Raw genomic sequence first — 17016 nt, forward strand, 5'->3', positions numbered from 1 at the left:
GCTACCTCGGAGCTGGCAAAAGCCTTGAGGAAACCTGCGCAGGTATGCTAAGGATTAAAAACTATTTCGATATTATGTTATTCACAGTAGCACAATATTGCGTACTTGAACTTGTATGACTAAGTGGATGGATAACCCTAGCTGCGCCTATTATTTATTGATCCAATAGGCCTATACATTATTATTAGATTATAGGCTACTACCAGGTAACTACCAGTAGGCCTATGTGATTTACAGGACACTGGCTATTTTTCTGAGAAGGTGGAGTTCAAAAGTTTTATATTAATATTATATTAAAATGGGTTAAGTAGTAAAGGCGTAAGTAAGGCGTATGGGTTAAGTAAGTAAAAGGCGACTTGGTGCTGATGCCTCGGGTTTTAATCCAAACATTGGATCCAAAATATATATTCTGGAATTCTCCCAAGGGCTGATGCGCTGGACCACCTAATAACCCTGATGTCACCATGCAAAAGCATGGTGACATCAGGGTTTTTAGGTGGTCCAGCGCATCATCCAGAATATATATTTTTTATAAACATTTGGGCTAAACACTGAGAATCGAGGTCAACTCTTAAATCTCCTCGATCTTGTTACAATTGTTTAAGGTATTTTGGTGTGTGTTGTATTTTTGTGCTTGTCCTGTCCTATATGTGTATTTTATGGCCCTGTGTCTGATAATAAAGCTTCAATTCAATTTGTCTTAACCCTATCCATATCAAATTCAGTAATTTCCTGATGAAGACTCCTTTAGCATGTAGTCCAAACCCCTAAAGTTGTTTATTTGTCTTTCGTGCCAGTGTTTCTGTTGATATATTTATTTTATATTTATTCCATGCTTGATTACTTTTTAATTATGTTAAACCTTGTTACATTGTTTTCATACTGTTTGCGTCACTGTTGTATTCAGTTTATTAGATTGTTGAGAGAGATATGTGGGAGAATATTTATCCTACTTGTGGAAGTCTTTGAACTTCAGACATGTGGGCAGTCTGACCCAACTGGTATTCCTTACTGCCGTGTTACAGTATGTGGCCGTTCAAGTCAACCCTGACCAAATGATGGTGTTCGGAGGAAAAGACGATCCCTGCGCTCTCTGCCACCTTGGCAGCATCGGCAGTATCAGCAGCTCCCAGGAGAAATACACTAAACTGTTGTCTGGACTGCTCGAAAAGCACCTGGGCATCTCTCCAGACAGGTAAAATAGTCAAACATAATAGGGAATACATTCATAACCGGTACATAAGATGACTCTGTTCACCAACCCTAACTCTTACAGGGTTTGAATAGTACTAAGACCATGGTAAGACTGTTATTCTGTGTATGAAACTCCTTATGTTTTAAATATGAATCTATTCTTTAATTTGTCTGCTCTAGGGTGTACATCAGCTTTGAGGACATGGTGGCAGCTAACGTGGGCTGGAACAACTCTACCTTTGGCTGAGCTGGAGGACCACACACTTGCAGGACAAAGTCCCAAGTTATCATCAAGTCTGCAATCATTCCTGTGGGCTAACGGTCTTATCCAAGTTACTGAACCCTTTGCTTTGTTACAAGCCCTGGCCATGCCCCTTCTTCCACACATTCAATAAAGCAATCCTGTGGAAACGTGGCCTGTGTTTTCTATTTTTAGTCACTATAAGGTTGTTGTAAATTGTACAAGAAGAAAATTTCACAAATCCAAAGCTGTAATTAATGAAGCTTTTGTATATTTGAAAGGGTTTTTTGGAGAGGACATTATAGTGGTCACAACTATTATATAAAAATATTCGTTTTTTTGTTAAATCCTCACAATTTAAGAATATCAGTTCCTTCAATCAAACAATGGGGTTTTATACATAAAGAGACACAATTTTACATTTTAAGTAAATTTTAAAAAGTATATATATATCTACAGTTTTATCTTGTATTCCATACTTCTATTGAAGCATTTCAGAATAACCTCCTGCACATGCAAACTAACCTCGCAATATAACATTTCATAATTGAAGACACTCAAAAGAACAGACACTGTAAACATCTGCTGACCAGATGAAAGGAAATGTGTAACCAGCCATGAATGCTTTACCAGATGAACTGATTTAAAATAAGGAAGGTGGTTCAACACGAGCTGTACAATAAAGTGTAATGTGTTTACATGGAATATACAACCACAGTCTTTCAGTGGTCATGTCTACATCATAAAATAAATATATTGTCCTATTTCTGTTGAGTGGATTAAGAACAGGAAAGTCTCTTAAAATGACAATACAATAGAGTAGTTATGGGCTAAATTAAAAGGTTTGTTTGATTTGTCTGGTTTCAGTTGGTCAACTGTCTGGGCCACTAGGAGCAAAGGGCAGCACAATATAATCTTGTATTTGAAAGCTGCATGGCTGAATTAAGTTGTATGGTTCATGCTTATGCATGCATGTATATAAGCCTACTTTGTATGTGCAGTGTTTGCAGTGCATTAACGCATTAAAAGAGCGGCTTTCATTGAACGCGCCTCTATATTTGGTGAACGGTGAACTGAACGTACCCGATTGCGGCTACTGAACGTGTACGTGTCGTGAGCGTCGTTCACTCTCGCGATAGTGAACGACGCTCACGCACTGTTAACCGGGAGAGGATTTCCTGCTCCAACCGGCATGCCAGGATGGCTTCTGAGAACAGTAACATAAACGTAGCTACCGCTGAAGGCAATAGTGCATATGTATATTTGAAAGAGTTTTATGAACAAACGAGTACAGATTTTAACGGTAAAAACCACTCACTTTTATGCAAATTATGCCCCCCGGATCTTAGGAAACTAGTCCGAACGTCAGCCTCATCGACAGCGAATTTAAAAAGACATATCAGATTGAAGCATCCGGACAGTCTGGGGAAATATTGCGACTTAATGACGATCATCACTAAAAGGGTAAGAGCACTTGAGCCAACATCCGCAAAGTTCCTCCAAGTCTAATTGAACCAGTTTGTAAAGGATGGTGGCTGCGGTTCGCTTGGTTTGTCCATTTCTGCATAATTGTTTTACATACTCGCATTGACGGACAGGTGTAACTATTGTTCTTCTTAGACTTTATTCTTTCTTTCTTACTGTCTTTATTTACTTCTTTCTTTCTTTCTTTCTTTCTTTCTTATTCTCTACACATTTTGGGACCTACTCGTTCCACTATTTTTCACCTAGAGACTCCATTCACTTTTTTAAATGTTCATATTAGCGTATGTTCATATGTGTTTTTTACTAAAACATATTTTACAATTTTAACCTCACTTTGCACTACAGCACTCAACGTATTACCTGCAGTAAATGCATTTTCTAGTTTTTTCCTGGGTTTTAAAAGTTATCTTGATTCAATTTAGTTTGGGCAGTGGCAATGATTGGGGGCTGGGGGTGGATGGGTAGGTTCTTTTGAAAAAATAGAATTAAAAAAAAGAAGAAGAAATCAACATGAACTTAGTTAACTGAGTTAAAAACGATTAACGTGAATTAGTTCATTTTAACACACTGTCTGTACGTGTTCATGGGAAGGAATCTATTTAATCAGAGAAGGCCAACACATTTAGGTTAACATATTGAGTCTAATGAAATAAGATTGGTGGTGGTGTAATAATGTAATAATAATGTAGTAATAATGATAGTCAGACTCACCTGACTGTCTATGTTGTTGCTGACTGTCTCCTGTATAGCATTGAATTCTTTCACGAGGTCATTGTCTCCTTGAGCCGGCATGTCTGCATCGATTTGGAGCATATTGTTTAGCCATCACAGTTGTGAGTGCAGCAATGGCCTTCTCCATGTCTGTCTCTTTCCAAGATGGGACATTGTGGCCTAACAACGTGGCCCAAAACAAACCTCAACCAAAAACGTTAAGCGAAAACGTTCTTAATAAATATATCTATATGGTACTGAAAAGGGTAAAGTACATTTGTGCCACTGCCATTGATTACAAATGTGTGTTGTTACGGTAATGGCTATCAGGTAACAGCACAAAAGAAGGCCAACATACAGACTGGCCTGGCTGCAAATTATAGCTTGTTTGGCAATAAGCAAAAATACCTCAAAGAACTGACTCGATGTATCCACCCACTGTGGACCAGTGATGGAGGTTTGGTCCTCTGACTGGTGGAGACCAGGGCAGTGGTGACCCATTGGATCCCTCTCCCCCCCCCCCCCAACCCCAATCCTTTCCCCATGCTTTGAAGACTCACAGACAGGGTTGACCAGTGATCTATCCAATGTAACTCTCTTAAACAGTGCAGCTTATGGTCCTTGTGTGACATTAGGTACACAAGTGGGCCATCTTGTGCAGGATGACTCCGCTAGTGACGTAGTAGGCCTACCACGTAGAGAGGCCTGCTCCGGTGCTGCAGCTCTCTGCAGCAGGTAGCCATCGGTGGTTCAATGATGGGGCGCCACAGGTCATTGTGCCACTTCCTGGTCATGCCTTTGACGGTGTAGTGTTTCAGGAGGGCCAATGCGACACAATCCCACTGAACTCACTGGCCGCATGTGCGCGTGGTCGAGTGACGGTGGGTCTGTCTGGGCTTCTGTCATCAGGTCATTGTTAGGACGGTGAAGACCAGGGCGGCGGTGACACACTGCATCCCAAGGTAGCTCTACCCTTGCCAATGCTAGAAGATAACAGACCAAAAGGAGTTGGCCTTTGAAGAGGTGATAATTAATACAACACTCAACACTCTAGTCTTATTATAGCCTAGAGTTTTCCTTGTCCTTTTCCTTTTGTCAAGGCCATCCTGCACTGAATGATTCATCTGGGGTTGTGGTTGATGTGTTCTGCCCTTTTCCCGAGCGTTGTCGTTATGTGGGAGGGGGGGGGGGGGACACAAGACACAAGACAATGCAGCTTGACAAGGCAAAAGCAGCAAGGGATGAAGTTGTGATATTAACAAAACAAAAGTGAGGGGAGGGACCACATTGTAAGGATTGGAGAGGCATTCCAAATTAACATTTTGCTTTTAGCAATAATTTCATTCAAGCAATCTAGGCATGTAAAATGAGTACATGAGTACCGCTGGAACTTCCTCATGTTTTGTTAAAAAAAAGGTTAGTTCTAGTTTTGGTTTGAGACCTGCGATGGAGTTTGACTGCTTGAGTTATTTCAATAATTAATATTATGGATATCTGAAAATATTTACAGATGGACAAAGATCCCAAAGGACAATGTGGTATTGGTATTTATATTCCAGAATTTGAAAAAAGATATGGATATAGAGTGAGTGACTTTTTATCAGTATACTCAATAGAGATGACTGCAATAATAACCGCTCTTAGATGGGTTGAAGATACTAAACCTCTTAGAACAGTTATATATATAGTTTTATATCAGATAATACAATACGTGAAGATTTGGTACTAGAGGTAAAGCATCTTCTTTTAAATATTATAAGCCTTGGATTAGTTTTTCAGTTCTGTTGGATTCCAGCCCACTATGGAATCTATGGCAATGAAATTGCTGATAAGTAAGCTAAAAAAGCACTGGAATTAGACCAAGCAGGTATTCATATTCCATTGGGAAAAGGTGATGCTAAAGCATTAATTAAATCAGATGTCATGTTAAGGTGGCAAGACGAATGGGAGTCAGAGAGATCAGCCAGATACTACCATAGGAACCAGAGCTGTGTTGGAGGGAAAATAATCACCTCAATGGGTCTAAACAGACATGTTGACAAAGTTAAGGTTGGGTCATACTGGCCTTAATTCCACTCTAGCAATAATAGGTAAAAGTAATGGCGTATGCTCTGAGTGCAATGTTGTAGAGGATGTTAATCATGTTTTATTTAAATGTAAGAAATTTGACCAGCACAGGCAGGAATGGAAAGACCTAGATGAAGAAAATGATATTCACAATATTTTACAGGAGCAAGGAATGGAGGGACAAAGAAGCAGGTATTTTGTTATGTATCTTAAAGATACTGAATTAGTTAGAAGAAGCTCTTGGCGGGTCATAGATTCTCACTATATACCGCCACCTACTGGACGAGTGTGTAACAAGGACGTTGGCAAATGACACTTTAAATCATAAAATAAAATTAATATATATATAATTCATATATATTCATATATATATATATGAATTTTAAAGTGTGAAAAAAAAAATTTAAGTGTCATTTGTCAAGTGTCATAAAATAAAATTTATATATATATATAAGCAATAGATCACGACAGGCTGTGGTATAATGAGAACATTTTATAAAACGGTTACGTAAGTATGGCGAAATGAAAGTCATAGGCTGTTTCTGAAATGCTATACTACATACTACATACTGCATACTGACACAGTATATACTGTGCACTACATACTACTCCCCGCCCTAGTATGCAGTATAGTATGCAAGTATGACAAGTATCATGCAGTGTACTACACAGTCACATGACCAAAAAATGTGGTTATAAATATAAACGGTTGAGCCATTTGTTCTGTTAACAATGAAAAACACACAATTACAAAAACATACGAAAGCTTATCACATCAAAATAAACAACTAATTACAACTAATTATACATTTATGTATTTGTATTTGTATTCGCCGCTCGCATTGTCCGCCATTATTTTAAATGTTCAGCGGTGCCGCGTTGCATTATGGGATTACAGTATCCGACGTAGTGAGCTCTGGATGTATACTAGAATTTTTTGACCGATTAGTACATCATCCGGGTAACTGTCGCATACTGCAAAAAAACATTTTTCGCGTACTGCATACTACTTACTACTTTTACGTCACGATCAGTATACGAGCAGTATGTAGTATGCCATTTCAGAAACGGCCATAGACACCCTCAATTTTGAAAAAGCGAAAAAGTCGGAAAAGCATTTTTTTTTTAACGAATACAAAAAAGTAGTCCCTCCTGGCTGCCTGCAAATTGTGCGGCGGTTGCTATGCAACACACTGTAGCGTCCTTCAGAGAGAAGGCTAGGCTAGAGATGGTAGCTTGGTTCGCCGGCAATTTAGCCTACTATGGAGTTCACTCACTGTGTGCCTATTTCTTTACAACATTTCCACCCTCTTCAACATATTTTTAGGCTTCAGTGAACTATGCTATTGCTTTTATATATAAATAAACAACAGTTCAAGTTAGGTGCGGAGTGATACTGAACTCTGTAAACGGGCGTCATATATACAACAGTTGGGAACCAATCAGATCGCTTGATTTAAGCCACCCGTTTTATATATATATATAATTTTTTTATTTTAATTTTATGATTTAAAGTGTCATTTGCCAACGTCCTTGTTACACACTCCTGTGTAGTAGTCCAGTAGGTGGCGGTATATAGTGAGAAGCCATGACCCGCCATTAACCAGAAGAAGAAGAAGCCCTGGGATGGTTGCAGACATTACGGTAACGTTGTGTGTGGGAAAGCCGCGCATGGAGAAATCACAACACAGGGAAGTTCCTTGTAGTTGAGCCCCCGTCGCGCCACAAGCGAAACAAAAACTTGCTTCGTTTGAATGCCAGATACCTTTTGCAATTAACTAACGTGGAAACATGTTTCGCAACGGCCAGCTTGCCCAGAGGAGCAAGCATCGAACCGGGTTGTGGAAGTACTTTGCGTACAGTCAGAGGAAAGACCAGACCACCTGCGCGGTAGATTTCTGCACCACAATCTTGTCGGGGAACAACACATCGCAGCTCAGACGACATCTGCAACAGAAACACCCGGTCATCTATGCGATGGTAATCACTCATGCTTCTGAATCAGTCTTATCGTGGGCACCTAACGATCGCTGAAAACGGGGACTGGCACACATTTCCGACGTGTTAGCAAGCAAGCTAACAAGTACAACCATTTGCTTAATAGACCTAGAACGTGTCCATAAGATTGTGAAGCGGTGAGGTATGAGTCCTATTAAGGTAATATAATACGTGCTGTAAAAGGGGGAAACGGATAGGATGCTTTCGACTCGATTCACAGTTATTTACCCACAATTTTAGACGCCGTCGAAACATTGTCTACTAGTCTGTCGACTTATTTTTTCTATTGCGCTGCGCCTCTATACCCGACGTTACGGTAAAATCTCGAGCGGGCCTCAAGCTATGGCCTGCACCGCGACCCGCGGCTTTAACCAACTACTCGTACATCTTCAACGTTTCCTACGGTCCGGGAGACGACCCGACCAAAGAAAATAAGTTTGTAGGCGAAAGGGCGAGGATTTGGTCTTTATTTTGAGTCGAGTTAGCGGTAGAATGGGTGAATAACGAGCGTTAGCCATGGGATACCGGACCGCCGGATGTACGGGTAGCCGTCCCTGGCGGGGTGCCATGCATGGTGGACGTAGGTGGGCTGTGTGTACTTGCGTAGACCGTGTCGGGCTCCAGGAATGCGTGGCATCAACATTGATGTAGCACGAGATAATTTTAAATGAGTTTAAAATTCCATGAAGATAATAATTGTTTTTTGATACCTTCGAGTGAGAATCGTATCTAAATAGGGTTAGGTAGGGTTGGGGCTCGAGACCCGGCGGTCCGAGCATATCGATACTGCTATCGAGTCTAGCGGGTCCTACAAGGCAACTTTGAAAGTAATGATATCAAAATCGAAACGATGGTGAACAAACATACATTGATTGCCTGATTCAGTTTTTGAATCCAATTGATCTAAACCAAGAAAAGTTGAATTGGTGGGTCAACAGTTTGGTTGATAGGATGGCCGAACGCACAAAGTGGTCAAAGGCCTGGCTCTACTTCAGTAAAGCCAGAGGTGAGAAGGATGCGAAATGCCTTTTATGCTCGCGGTACTTCACATGTAAGAAGGGCAACACGTCGTCCTTGCTGAAGCACCTCAAAACTTGGCATGGTATAAAAACAAACTGCGAGTCGGAAACCGACCCACTCGGGCTGCCGTTTCCGGACAATCGTTCTCCTCCATCTAAGGTATGCATGGTGCAAACACCCCAACTTCGTAGGAAATCCCGTTCGTTGAGAATAATAATCCAATCGATGATAAATCCGAAAATATCTGATCTCTTAAAGATGCTGTATCAGAGTTATCCATATGCCTGGTAAGATACTCCTGCCTGATTGGTTTCTTACTAAATAAAATGGGAGGTCTAGAGATCAGCTCCGTGTTTACAGAGACTTCCCAAAGGCAAGATATCTATAAAGGTTTTGCGTTTCCAGGGTTAAGATTCGTTTTGTATTTTTATTTGATTGTATTTATTAGTTCACCATGTTCCTCAAGCCTGGTAAGATCAAAGACAGTAAATAACTAATATTTGTTTGTTTTCCCTACATTAACAGGCAATGTGTGCAGTGATACAGCTTTGCATATATATTGTATGTCTTTTATTGGAGTTTAGTAACCAAATCTTCTTCTTTGACAGCTCCCTCGTGATGGTGTCAGAAGCTCAGGAAGAGGAACTTCTGAGGTGAAACCTTTGCCTCAGGTGCCGGGAATCGTTACGGAAACTCTGAGGAAGAAGTTTAAGAAGAAGCTGAAGACGATCATGGATTCATTGCTCAGGTCCACTGTGTCGGAGGTCACGAATGCCTTTGAAGTCTTCACATTTGACCATCAAATGGTGGTGAAGCAGAAGATAGAAGAATGTTCCATGCTGCGGTTAAAACTGGAGAAGGCTGAGAGCAAACTGCGAGAACAAAATGGGATGTGGGGCAAAATGGAAGACGTCACGTACACCTCCGGACAAATGATGCCTGAGTTAACTGTCAATGGTACAACAATTATTTTGATTAGTATTTTCTGTATTCTTTTATATTTATTTATATATCTCTGGACACTTAGCTGTGATCTCTTTGTGTTTCTGCTGTTTATAAAGCATGCTGCAGCCTGAATTCAGAAACGTACTGCCATTCTGGTTTCCTATATACAGTCTCCCAACTATGGTAACGGCATGGTCTTCTTTTGCCTGCTCGTACAGAACCCGACGACTGGTGTGCTCCCCTGGCCTGTGAGAACGTAGTGGACCCGTCTCCCTCAACCAGTGATGAGGCCAGAGAGGACCGAAGCAGCTCTCTGTGCTCGTTGTCTGTGTCACTGTGGCGCCTGCCAGACATCAAACAAGAGGTTTGTGCGTAAATCGAATAGACAGAGGGGGGCAAATGAAGCCCAACACATACTTGCTATTTGGCATATTTGAAATTTAATAGTGATTTCAACTATTCTGCGCTTTTTGCTCCATTTAGGTGCAGGATGATGGCTACCAGCTTGACGGTCCTTTGAGTTGTGAGTACTGTAATTAATGAGCATGTACAAAAACAATGTTTTTATCGAACTACAAATTGCTGCTTGCAATATTTAAAGTAAGCTCGTAACCAAATCACTGATTAAGTTATGGCTCATTTCAGGCAGTAAGCAAGTCTAGTAAGCAAGTCCTTGCATTTAAATTGCGATTTAAAGGAAGTTAAGTCTGTTTAGCTGTCTTGCTTGTGCGTGATGGCGTGTTTTAGTCAGTTCAGTGCGTTGTACAGTTAACATTTGTTTGCAACAATTTTGCATGCAGTCAGACTATCATCAATATCTTCAATGTTGCGACTCATAACAAGGATGTCAATCAACATAACAAAAGATTAAGCCAATAACTGATCCATTCCATTTTATTATTCCATCACTTCACTTCCATCACTTTGACTCACCTAATTAATTTTAAATCACCCAAACCCAGTGCAAAGTGTCCAGTGGAAAATAACATTTAAAACAGGTTTCGCTGTGCTTGTGAAAATACATGTCCCAAATATGAGAGCCTCAGTGAAAACAACAGCCGATGTATGGAAAGAACCCTAATCTTTGACGTCCCTTGTTGTTGAATTTCAGATGAAGGCCCACAAAACACCAATGATCAAAAGAAGCCTTTGTCGACCACAAAACACAGCCGCCCACGTAGCAGTAAGGCAACTAGAAATCTAAACGGATCAATCAAGCCGAAGGCTGAACAGCCAATGGATCGCAGAAAAGAGGTAAAGATGGATGTCCCAAACACAGAAAAGGCTAAAGGTAAGAAAAGAAAATTACAAGCTATTAAATTGGAACCCGAGCCAATGGAGGAAAAAAGCGCGGACAAGACGTACCGTTGTAAGTTCTGCGGCAAATACTTCGACACAGAGGTCGGCCGCAGTGTTCACCTGAGGATCCATAAGAAGTGCATCGGATGCCAGAAGATGTTCCGATACCCAAGCCACCTTCGGTTACATAAGAAGAAATGTACAGGTCTCAAGGAAGAAACCAGTCTGGATGCCAGTCTGGATGCCAGTCGGAAACACAGTCGGGTACCCAGTCGGGAAACCAGTCGGGAAACCAGTCGGGAAACCAGTCGGGAAACCAGTCGGGAAACCAGTCGGGAACCTATTCGGGAACCCAGTCAGGAAATCAAGAAATCCTTATGCCTCAGAAAAAGACAGAGGCTTTCAACCGGAGAGGACACGTCCATTTTCCTTGTCAAAACCCAGGACGCCAACAGGAAAAAGAGGGCTCAGAAACGCTCCAAAGTGGGCACTAACTCGCCAAAAAGGGACAAGTCGTTTCTCTGTACAAACTGTCACAAGAGCTTTTGTTCAATCGTATGGCTGAAAAACCACCTTTCAAAACATTTACCCTGCCCCAAATGCAAGAAGATATTCTGCTCAAGTTACATTCTAAAAACACACATTTACAAAGATCACCCCAAAAATCCTGATAAGACTTTGGCGCCTTCTGAGGCTGTTGATGGGCTATTGGGGGCCATTTCATCCAAGGAAAAACATGGTGAATTGGGTGACGTTTCATCCAAGGAAAAACTAGGTGAATTGGGTGCCATTTCATCCAAGGCAAAACCTAGTGAGTTGGGTGACGTTTCATCCAAGGAAAAGCATGAATTGGGTGCTGTTTCATCCAAGGCAAAACATAGTGAGTTGGGTGCTGTTTCATCCAAGGTAAAACAAGGCGAGTTGGGTGCTGTTTCAGCCAAGGAAAAACATGAGTTGGGTGCTGTTTCATCCAAGGAAAAACATAGTGAGGTGGGTGCTGTTTCAGCCAAGGAAAAACATGGTGAAGTGGGGGCTGTTTCATCCAAGGCAAAACATTGTGAGTTGGGTGCTGTTTCAGCCAAGGAAAAACATGGTGAAGTGGGGGCTGTTTCATCCAAGGCAAAACATTGTGAGTTGGGTGCTGTTTCATCCAAGGCAAAACATAGTGAGTTGGGTGCTATTTCAGCCAAGGAAAAACATGAATTGGGTGCTGTTTCATCCAAGGAAAAACATAGTGAGGTGGGTGCTGTTTCAGCCAAGGAAAAACATGGTGAAGTGGGGGCTGTTTCATCCAAGGTAAAACAAGGCGAGTTGGGTGCCGTTTCATCCAAAGAAAACCATGAATTGGGTGCTGTTTCATCCAAGGCACAACCTACAGAGTTGGGTGCCGTTTCATCCAAGGCACAACATAGTGAGTTGGGTGCCGTTTCATCCAAAGAAAAACGTGAATTGATCGCTGTTTCATCCAAAGAAAGATCTAGCGAGTTGGGTGCCGTTTCATCCAAGACAAAAGGTAGCGAGTTGGGTGCTTTTTCATCCAAGGAAAAATTGGGTGCCGTTTCTCTCAAGGAAAAACAATGTTGTGAAGATGATGGTAAAAATCAGTTTGGGTAGTGTTACTGTGTTAGGGGGTTTAGGGGAGGGCATAGTAGTGATGGAGTCAAGATCAGACCAAGTCTTCGGTGTACCGAGTTAAATCCTCTGCCTGGGGTAGCAACCGTGGTACTTCAGACAACTTATTCAAAATGTAAGCACCGATCCTCTATGGTTCTTTTGACACCATAGTTTCAGAAACCCACAAAGAAAGTTGTTTTTGGATTTGGACGATACTGTGTTAAACAAATGTATGCAAGTTGGCACTATACGTCCATTTTAATTGTTATGGGCACCCTGGGGTGTAATTACATTCAGTTAAAATGCTAAGAGAATCTGCAGAAGGGTTTCTTGAGTTTATAAGCCGGTAAAATGTGACTTAACTTGACTCAATTTCATAGAAAAAAACGTCCCCATATTTCCTCAAACTTTGAGGATATTAATGAATGATTTTTAAATGTTTTTGTTTTATTAATACAATTGTGATTGAATGCTGTTTTTGAACACAAGGTATTTCTCATTGTCCAGCTTTCTCTATCGTTCTCGTTCTATAGTTTCTGATATAGTTTTTTTTAATCACAAGTATGGGCCCGAAAATGTAAGTGTTATTCCAAAAAGTTTCAACAATAATTGTATCCATTTTTTTATGCTTTCCTTTTCTCCGTATGCTTTATTAAAGTGATTTACTTCCTTTGTTGTGTTCTTATTTTTCAACCATTCAATTTATAAAGCACTTATAATTCCATACATATTAAAAGTTTTAAATTGAAATCCAAGCGTTGAATCTTTCATACGGCAAGTCTCGTCATCAACTCAATTTCTATCGCGAGATTTTCCCCTGACTGGCACAACATCACCGCACGTACTTTCCCACATACTGCCCACACCGACCTGCTAGCTACGGCGTGACGACGGATCCCCGCTTCAAGTGTGGACGATAGGATGAGTAACTATTTTGTATTCATGAAGACTACTAAAGGACATTCCTATATATGTATTTTAAATGGTTATCGGTCACAGTAACTCGCTTTTGCGTGTTGGTCTGACATGTAGCCTGCGCTAGCTCCAGCGACAGAACCCTTGCTACGCTTGGTTGGCTCCCTTGTTGACACGCCTGCTGCACGTAAGGCAGGTGTTAACATGCTATATATATTTCTTTCAATCCACAACGTCTATATTGTGGTAGTATAGTTTGGATTCATATAGAATGGATGCGGAATGTAAATGCATCGACTCTAGGGCCAGCTAACCCCATCTGTGTGGCTAAAGCTGGTGGCTCTGCCATCAGTGTTGTTAACTGTCCTGCGTGCTGCATTTCTGCAGATGTGAATGTATGGTCAGGGCACCACACAACTCTACATGTTATAATGAATGATCAGCGATCACGGTGCCACACACCTCAACAGATGTTGATGTGTGGTGAAGACTCCACATAACCGTGTAGGTGTTAATGCATGGTGCAGACGCAACTCCACAGATGTGAATGCATGGCCAAGACACCACATCTGGGGCACTTTGGCGATGCATGCGACACAGTATACTATATTTGAGGTGTGACAGTTGCTTGCGTCTGGTTTTGACGTCTCATGGCCATTCGTACACGACAGGATTGACTGGTCTACGTGTTGGTGTCGTTCTCGTTGACGTCAACCATCGAAACCATTTCCCTTGGAGACCCTCAACTTAAAACCGATCACCTTTCATTATTTCTTAATAAATACTATCATTGAAACAAAGAACAATGGAGTCCGTGAGGACCGCCTTCCATGCTCAACTGGCCACCGTCATGGACTCGTTGTTGGCAGCCGCTGTGTGCGAGATTGCCAAGATCTTTGAGAGCAGCCTGTGCGAGCAGCAGGCAGAACTGGCACACAAAGGCGAGGAGATCTCTCTGCTCCGGGGAAAGCTTGAACACGCAGAAAGAAGGCTGAAGGTAAAGGGTGGCGGTTCGGATGAGGAGACAGAGACGTCGGCGGGAGAAGGAGATGGCTACCTGAGGCAGCAGGGTGTGGCAGGTGCAGGTAAGCCATCCTTTTACAGGTCCTCACGCACGTAAACAAAATACTGTATGTATGGTTTAACAACAAAGTCTGAGTCTTCCACCCAGCAAAGCAGACACTGTATATATCTCTTACTACTTTGGGGGGGGGGGGGGGGGTGTGTGTGTGTGTGTGTGTGTGTGTGTGTGTGTGTGTGTGTGTGTGTGTGTGTTTTGATTTGAGCAGCCTCACTGGGCCTTTGTCAGGCTGATTACTCTAAGGGTTGAGTGAGGCACACCTATGGTGCATTGGGTAATCAGCAATCAGGATAAGCCAGCCATCACCACACACTCAAGGGAGAGGTCTGACATGGCAGCATTTACGACCTGCTCTGGTCTAAAACACCTTGACACGTCTATGACACTAAACTAGCTTCTAGCTTATATCTACCTTTACACACACACACACGAGCATACGCTCGTACACACACACACACACACACACGCACACTAGTGCACACACCACCACAATGGAGCGGTCTGACAAGTTAGCATTTACCACCTGTTGCTTTATGTTCTGCCACCTCTACAATAACTGTTTTTTTACACAATGCCTACCAGTGGGAAAGCCACTTGGGTGGCGTGTGGCCGGAGCAACTGCTACGACTATCAACACCAAAACTATAATACAAATTCATTGTCACTCACTGTCCGTACAGGACTGGGATCTGCCAAGGATGTGTCCTCACAGTCCGACCCAGCCGAAGGGCTCGCTCAGAGTCTGCGCCGGCTCAAAGAAGAGGCCACAGGCCAAGACACGGCCTCTGTTAAGCATGAGGTCGGTACTGGGGGGTATACTGGGGCGTTTCTGAAGATGACTCCCTCAGGTTTGTTTCTCTGCATCACATTGTACCTAACATACACGTACATGTTTTGTGCAGCATGCAGGATCCAGGGCCAACCCAGGGTCTGTGGTCCCCTGTGAGGGGAGCCTCGCTGCTGGGGACCAGAGACACGTGGACCCCCTCTCTGCCATGCAGGCCAAGGTCAAACGTAAGCACGGACATGTTTTGAACTCGTCTGTTAACATAAAAACCAGTGCAGCCATGCGGCACCACATGCATGGTTGTGTGTCATTATTGACCTACGTCCATATGCTTAGGTTTGAAAACCTAACCGTCAATAGCTGTTTACACCCCCGCCCCCCTTTTTTGTTTTGTTTACCTTTTTTTCCCGTTGCCGTGGCAGTCTCTCACTGGGACCAGGGCGCTCGCAGCGCCGCCGACCTCAGGCCCCTCCAGCAGCAGACCTCCCCCCCGTTCCTCTCCATCTCCCAGAGCGGCCGCTGCTCGCCGCGGCCGGACCCCGGCCTCGCCCAGCCCGGCGAGTGGCTGGACGCGGGCCGCGGCGGCGGCGGCGCCTCCGCCATGGGCACCCTCCAGCCGGAGGGCGCGGCGGGCTGCGCCGGCCCGGCGGGGGCCGGCGGCGGCGGGACGGACCCGCCCTGCTTCCGCCCCGGCTTCGGCGGCGCCGACGAGACGAGCAACGAGGAGGAGGACTCCTCCTTCCCGTTCCTGGACCAGGAGCCCGAGAACCAGAACTCCAACCAGAACCAGCCCCAGGGGCCGGCGTCGGCGGGCCAGCGGGAGAACCGGCAGGACGCGCCCCCCGGGGCCGCCGTCCCGTGGAGGGCCCGGGACGACCGGGGCGCCAGGGGCCCCGCGGGCCCCGCCCGGCGCGCGGCCTCCTTCGCCAACCGGGACCCCCTGCGGCCGCAGTCGAACGCGCAGGCGCACGCGCTGCGGCTGCCCCTCGCCCTGGGCCACGCGCCGGCGCCCGGCGGGAACGGGAACGGGCGGCCCTACACCTGCCCCTACTGCACCAAGTGCTTCACCTACCCGTCGCACCAGCGCCGCCACCTGCTGCGGCACACGGGCGTGCGGCTGCACCCGTGCCAGTTCTGCGACAAGAGCTTCCTGACGCCGTCGGAGCTCACCGTGCACACGCGCACGCACACGGGCGAGCGGCCGTTCGGCTGCGCCCAGTGCGGCAAGCGCTTCGCGCGCAGCGGGAACCTGCGGGCGCACCAGCGGGACGTGCACATGGGCAAGAGGCCCTTCGCCTGCACCGAGTGCGGCAAGCGCTTCGCCCACCGCGGCAACCTGAGGGTGCACAACCACAGAGTCCACCAGGGGGAGCCCTACTACATGGACGACCAGCCGGAACCCGACATGAGCGCCAATCCCATTTGAGAGAATAATAATAAGTTACTTTTGGGGGGGGGGGGGGGGTTATTTTGTGGATTTATCGGCTTGAAAACACTTGTGGATGTGGATAGTCAAAATGTTTTTTTTATTACTTGTTCCAGCGTTTCACTCCAATCAAATCAAAAACGACTGTATGAGATGCGATACTGAAGAAGAGTTTGGGCCTGTTGTGTTGGTCCAAACCGACGCGCTTTCATTTCATTTCATTTCATTCATCA

At 44.1% G+C, this 17016-nt stretch overlaps 3 protein-coding genes across 4 annotated transcripts; all 3 read left to right on the forward strand.

Annotated features, from left to right (window-relative positions):
- On the forward strand, window positions 1-1609 carry mif (macrophage migration inhibitory factor; the record flags this gene model as incomplete). The annotated part of the gene is made up of 3 exons (XM_084469096.1): window positions 1-42; window positions 1026-1195; window positions 1375-1609. Coding segments are annotated over 3 exons (279 nt in total), but the record flags the coding sequence as incomplete, so codon positions are not given.
- A 5761-nt stretch (window positions 1610-7370) lies between these two features.
- Window positions 7371-13278, forward strand: LOC311345150 (uncharacterized protein). Of its 2 annotated transcripts, none has more exons than XM_084469522.1 (5): window positions 7371-7678; window positions 9325-9673; window positions 9880-10025; window positions 10145-10184; window positions 10773-13274. In XM_084469522.1, the coding sequence occupies exons 1-5, from the start codon at window positions 7490-7492 to the stop codon at window positions 12572-12574; spliced, it is 2526 nt and encodes an 841-aa protein (XP_084325648.1). In that variant the 5' UTR covers window positions 7371-7489; the 3' UTR covers window positions 12575-13274. The 2 variants fall into 2 exon arrangements, with proteins under 2 accessions (XP_084325648.1, XP_084325647.1); XM_084469521.1 differs by lacking the exon at window positions 7371-7678 and adding an exon at window positions 7945-8875 and having other exon boundaries at window positions 10773-13278.
- Window positions 13279-13471: 193 nt separating this feature from the next.
- Window positions 13472-16783, forward strand: LOC311344686 (uncharacterized protein; the record flags this gene model as incomplete). The annotated part of the gene is made up of 4 exons (XM_084469044.1): window positions 13472-14574; window positions 15251-15369; window positions 15473-15584; window positions 15780-16783. The coding sequence occupies exons 1-4, from the start codon at window positions 14295-14297 to the stop codon at window positions 16781-16783; spliced, it is 1515 nt and encodes a 504-aa protein (XP_084325170.1). The 5' UTR covers window positions 13472-14294.
- Between the last annotated feature and the right edge of the window lie 233 nt (window positions 16784-17016).

Source organism: Micromesistius poutassou (genome assembly GCF_964030765.1).
Source record: "Micromesistius poutassou genome assembly, chromosome: 6".
NCBI lineage: Eukaryota > Metazoa > Chordata > Actinopteri > Gadiformes > Gadidae > Micromesistius > Micromesistius poutassou.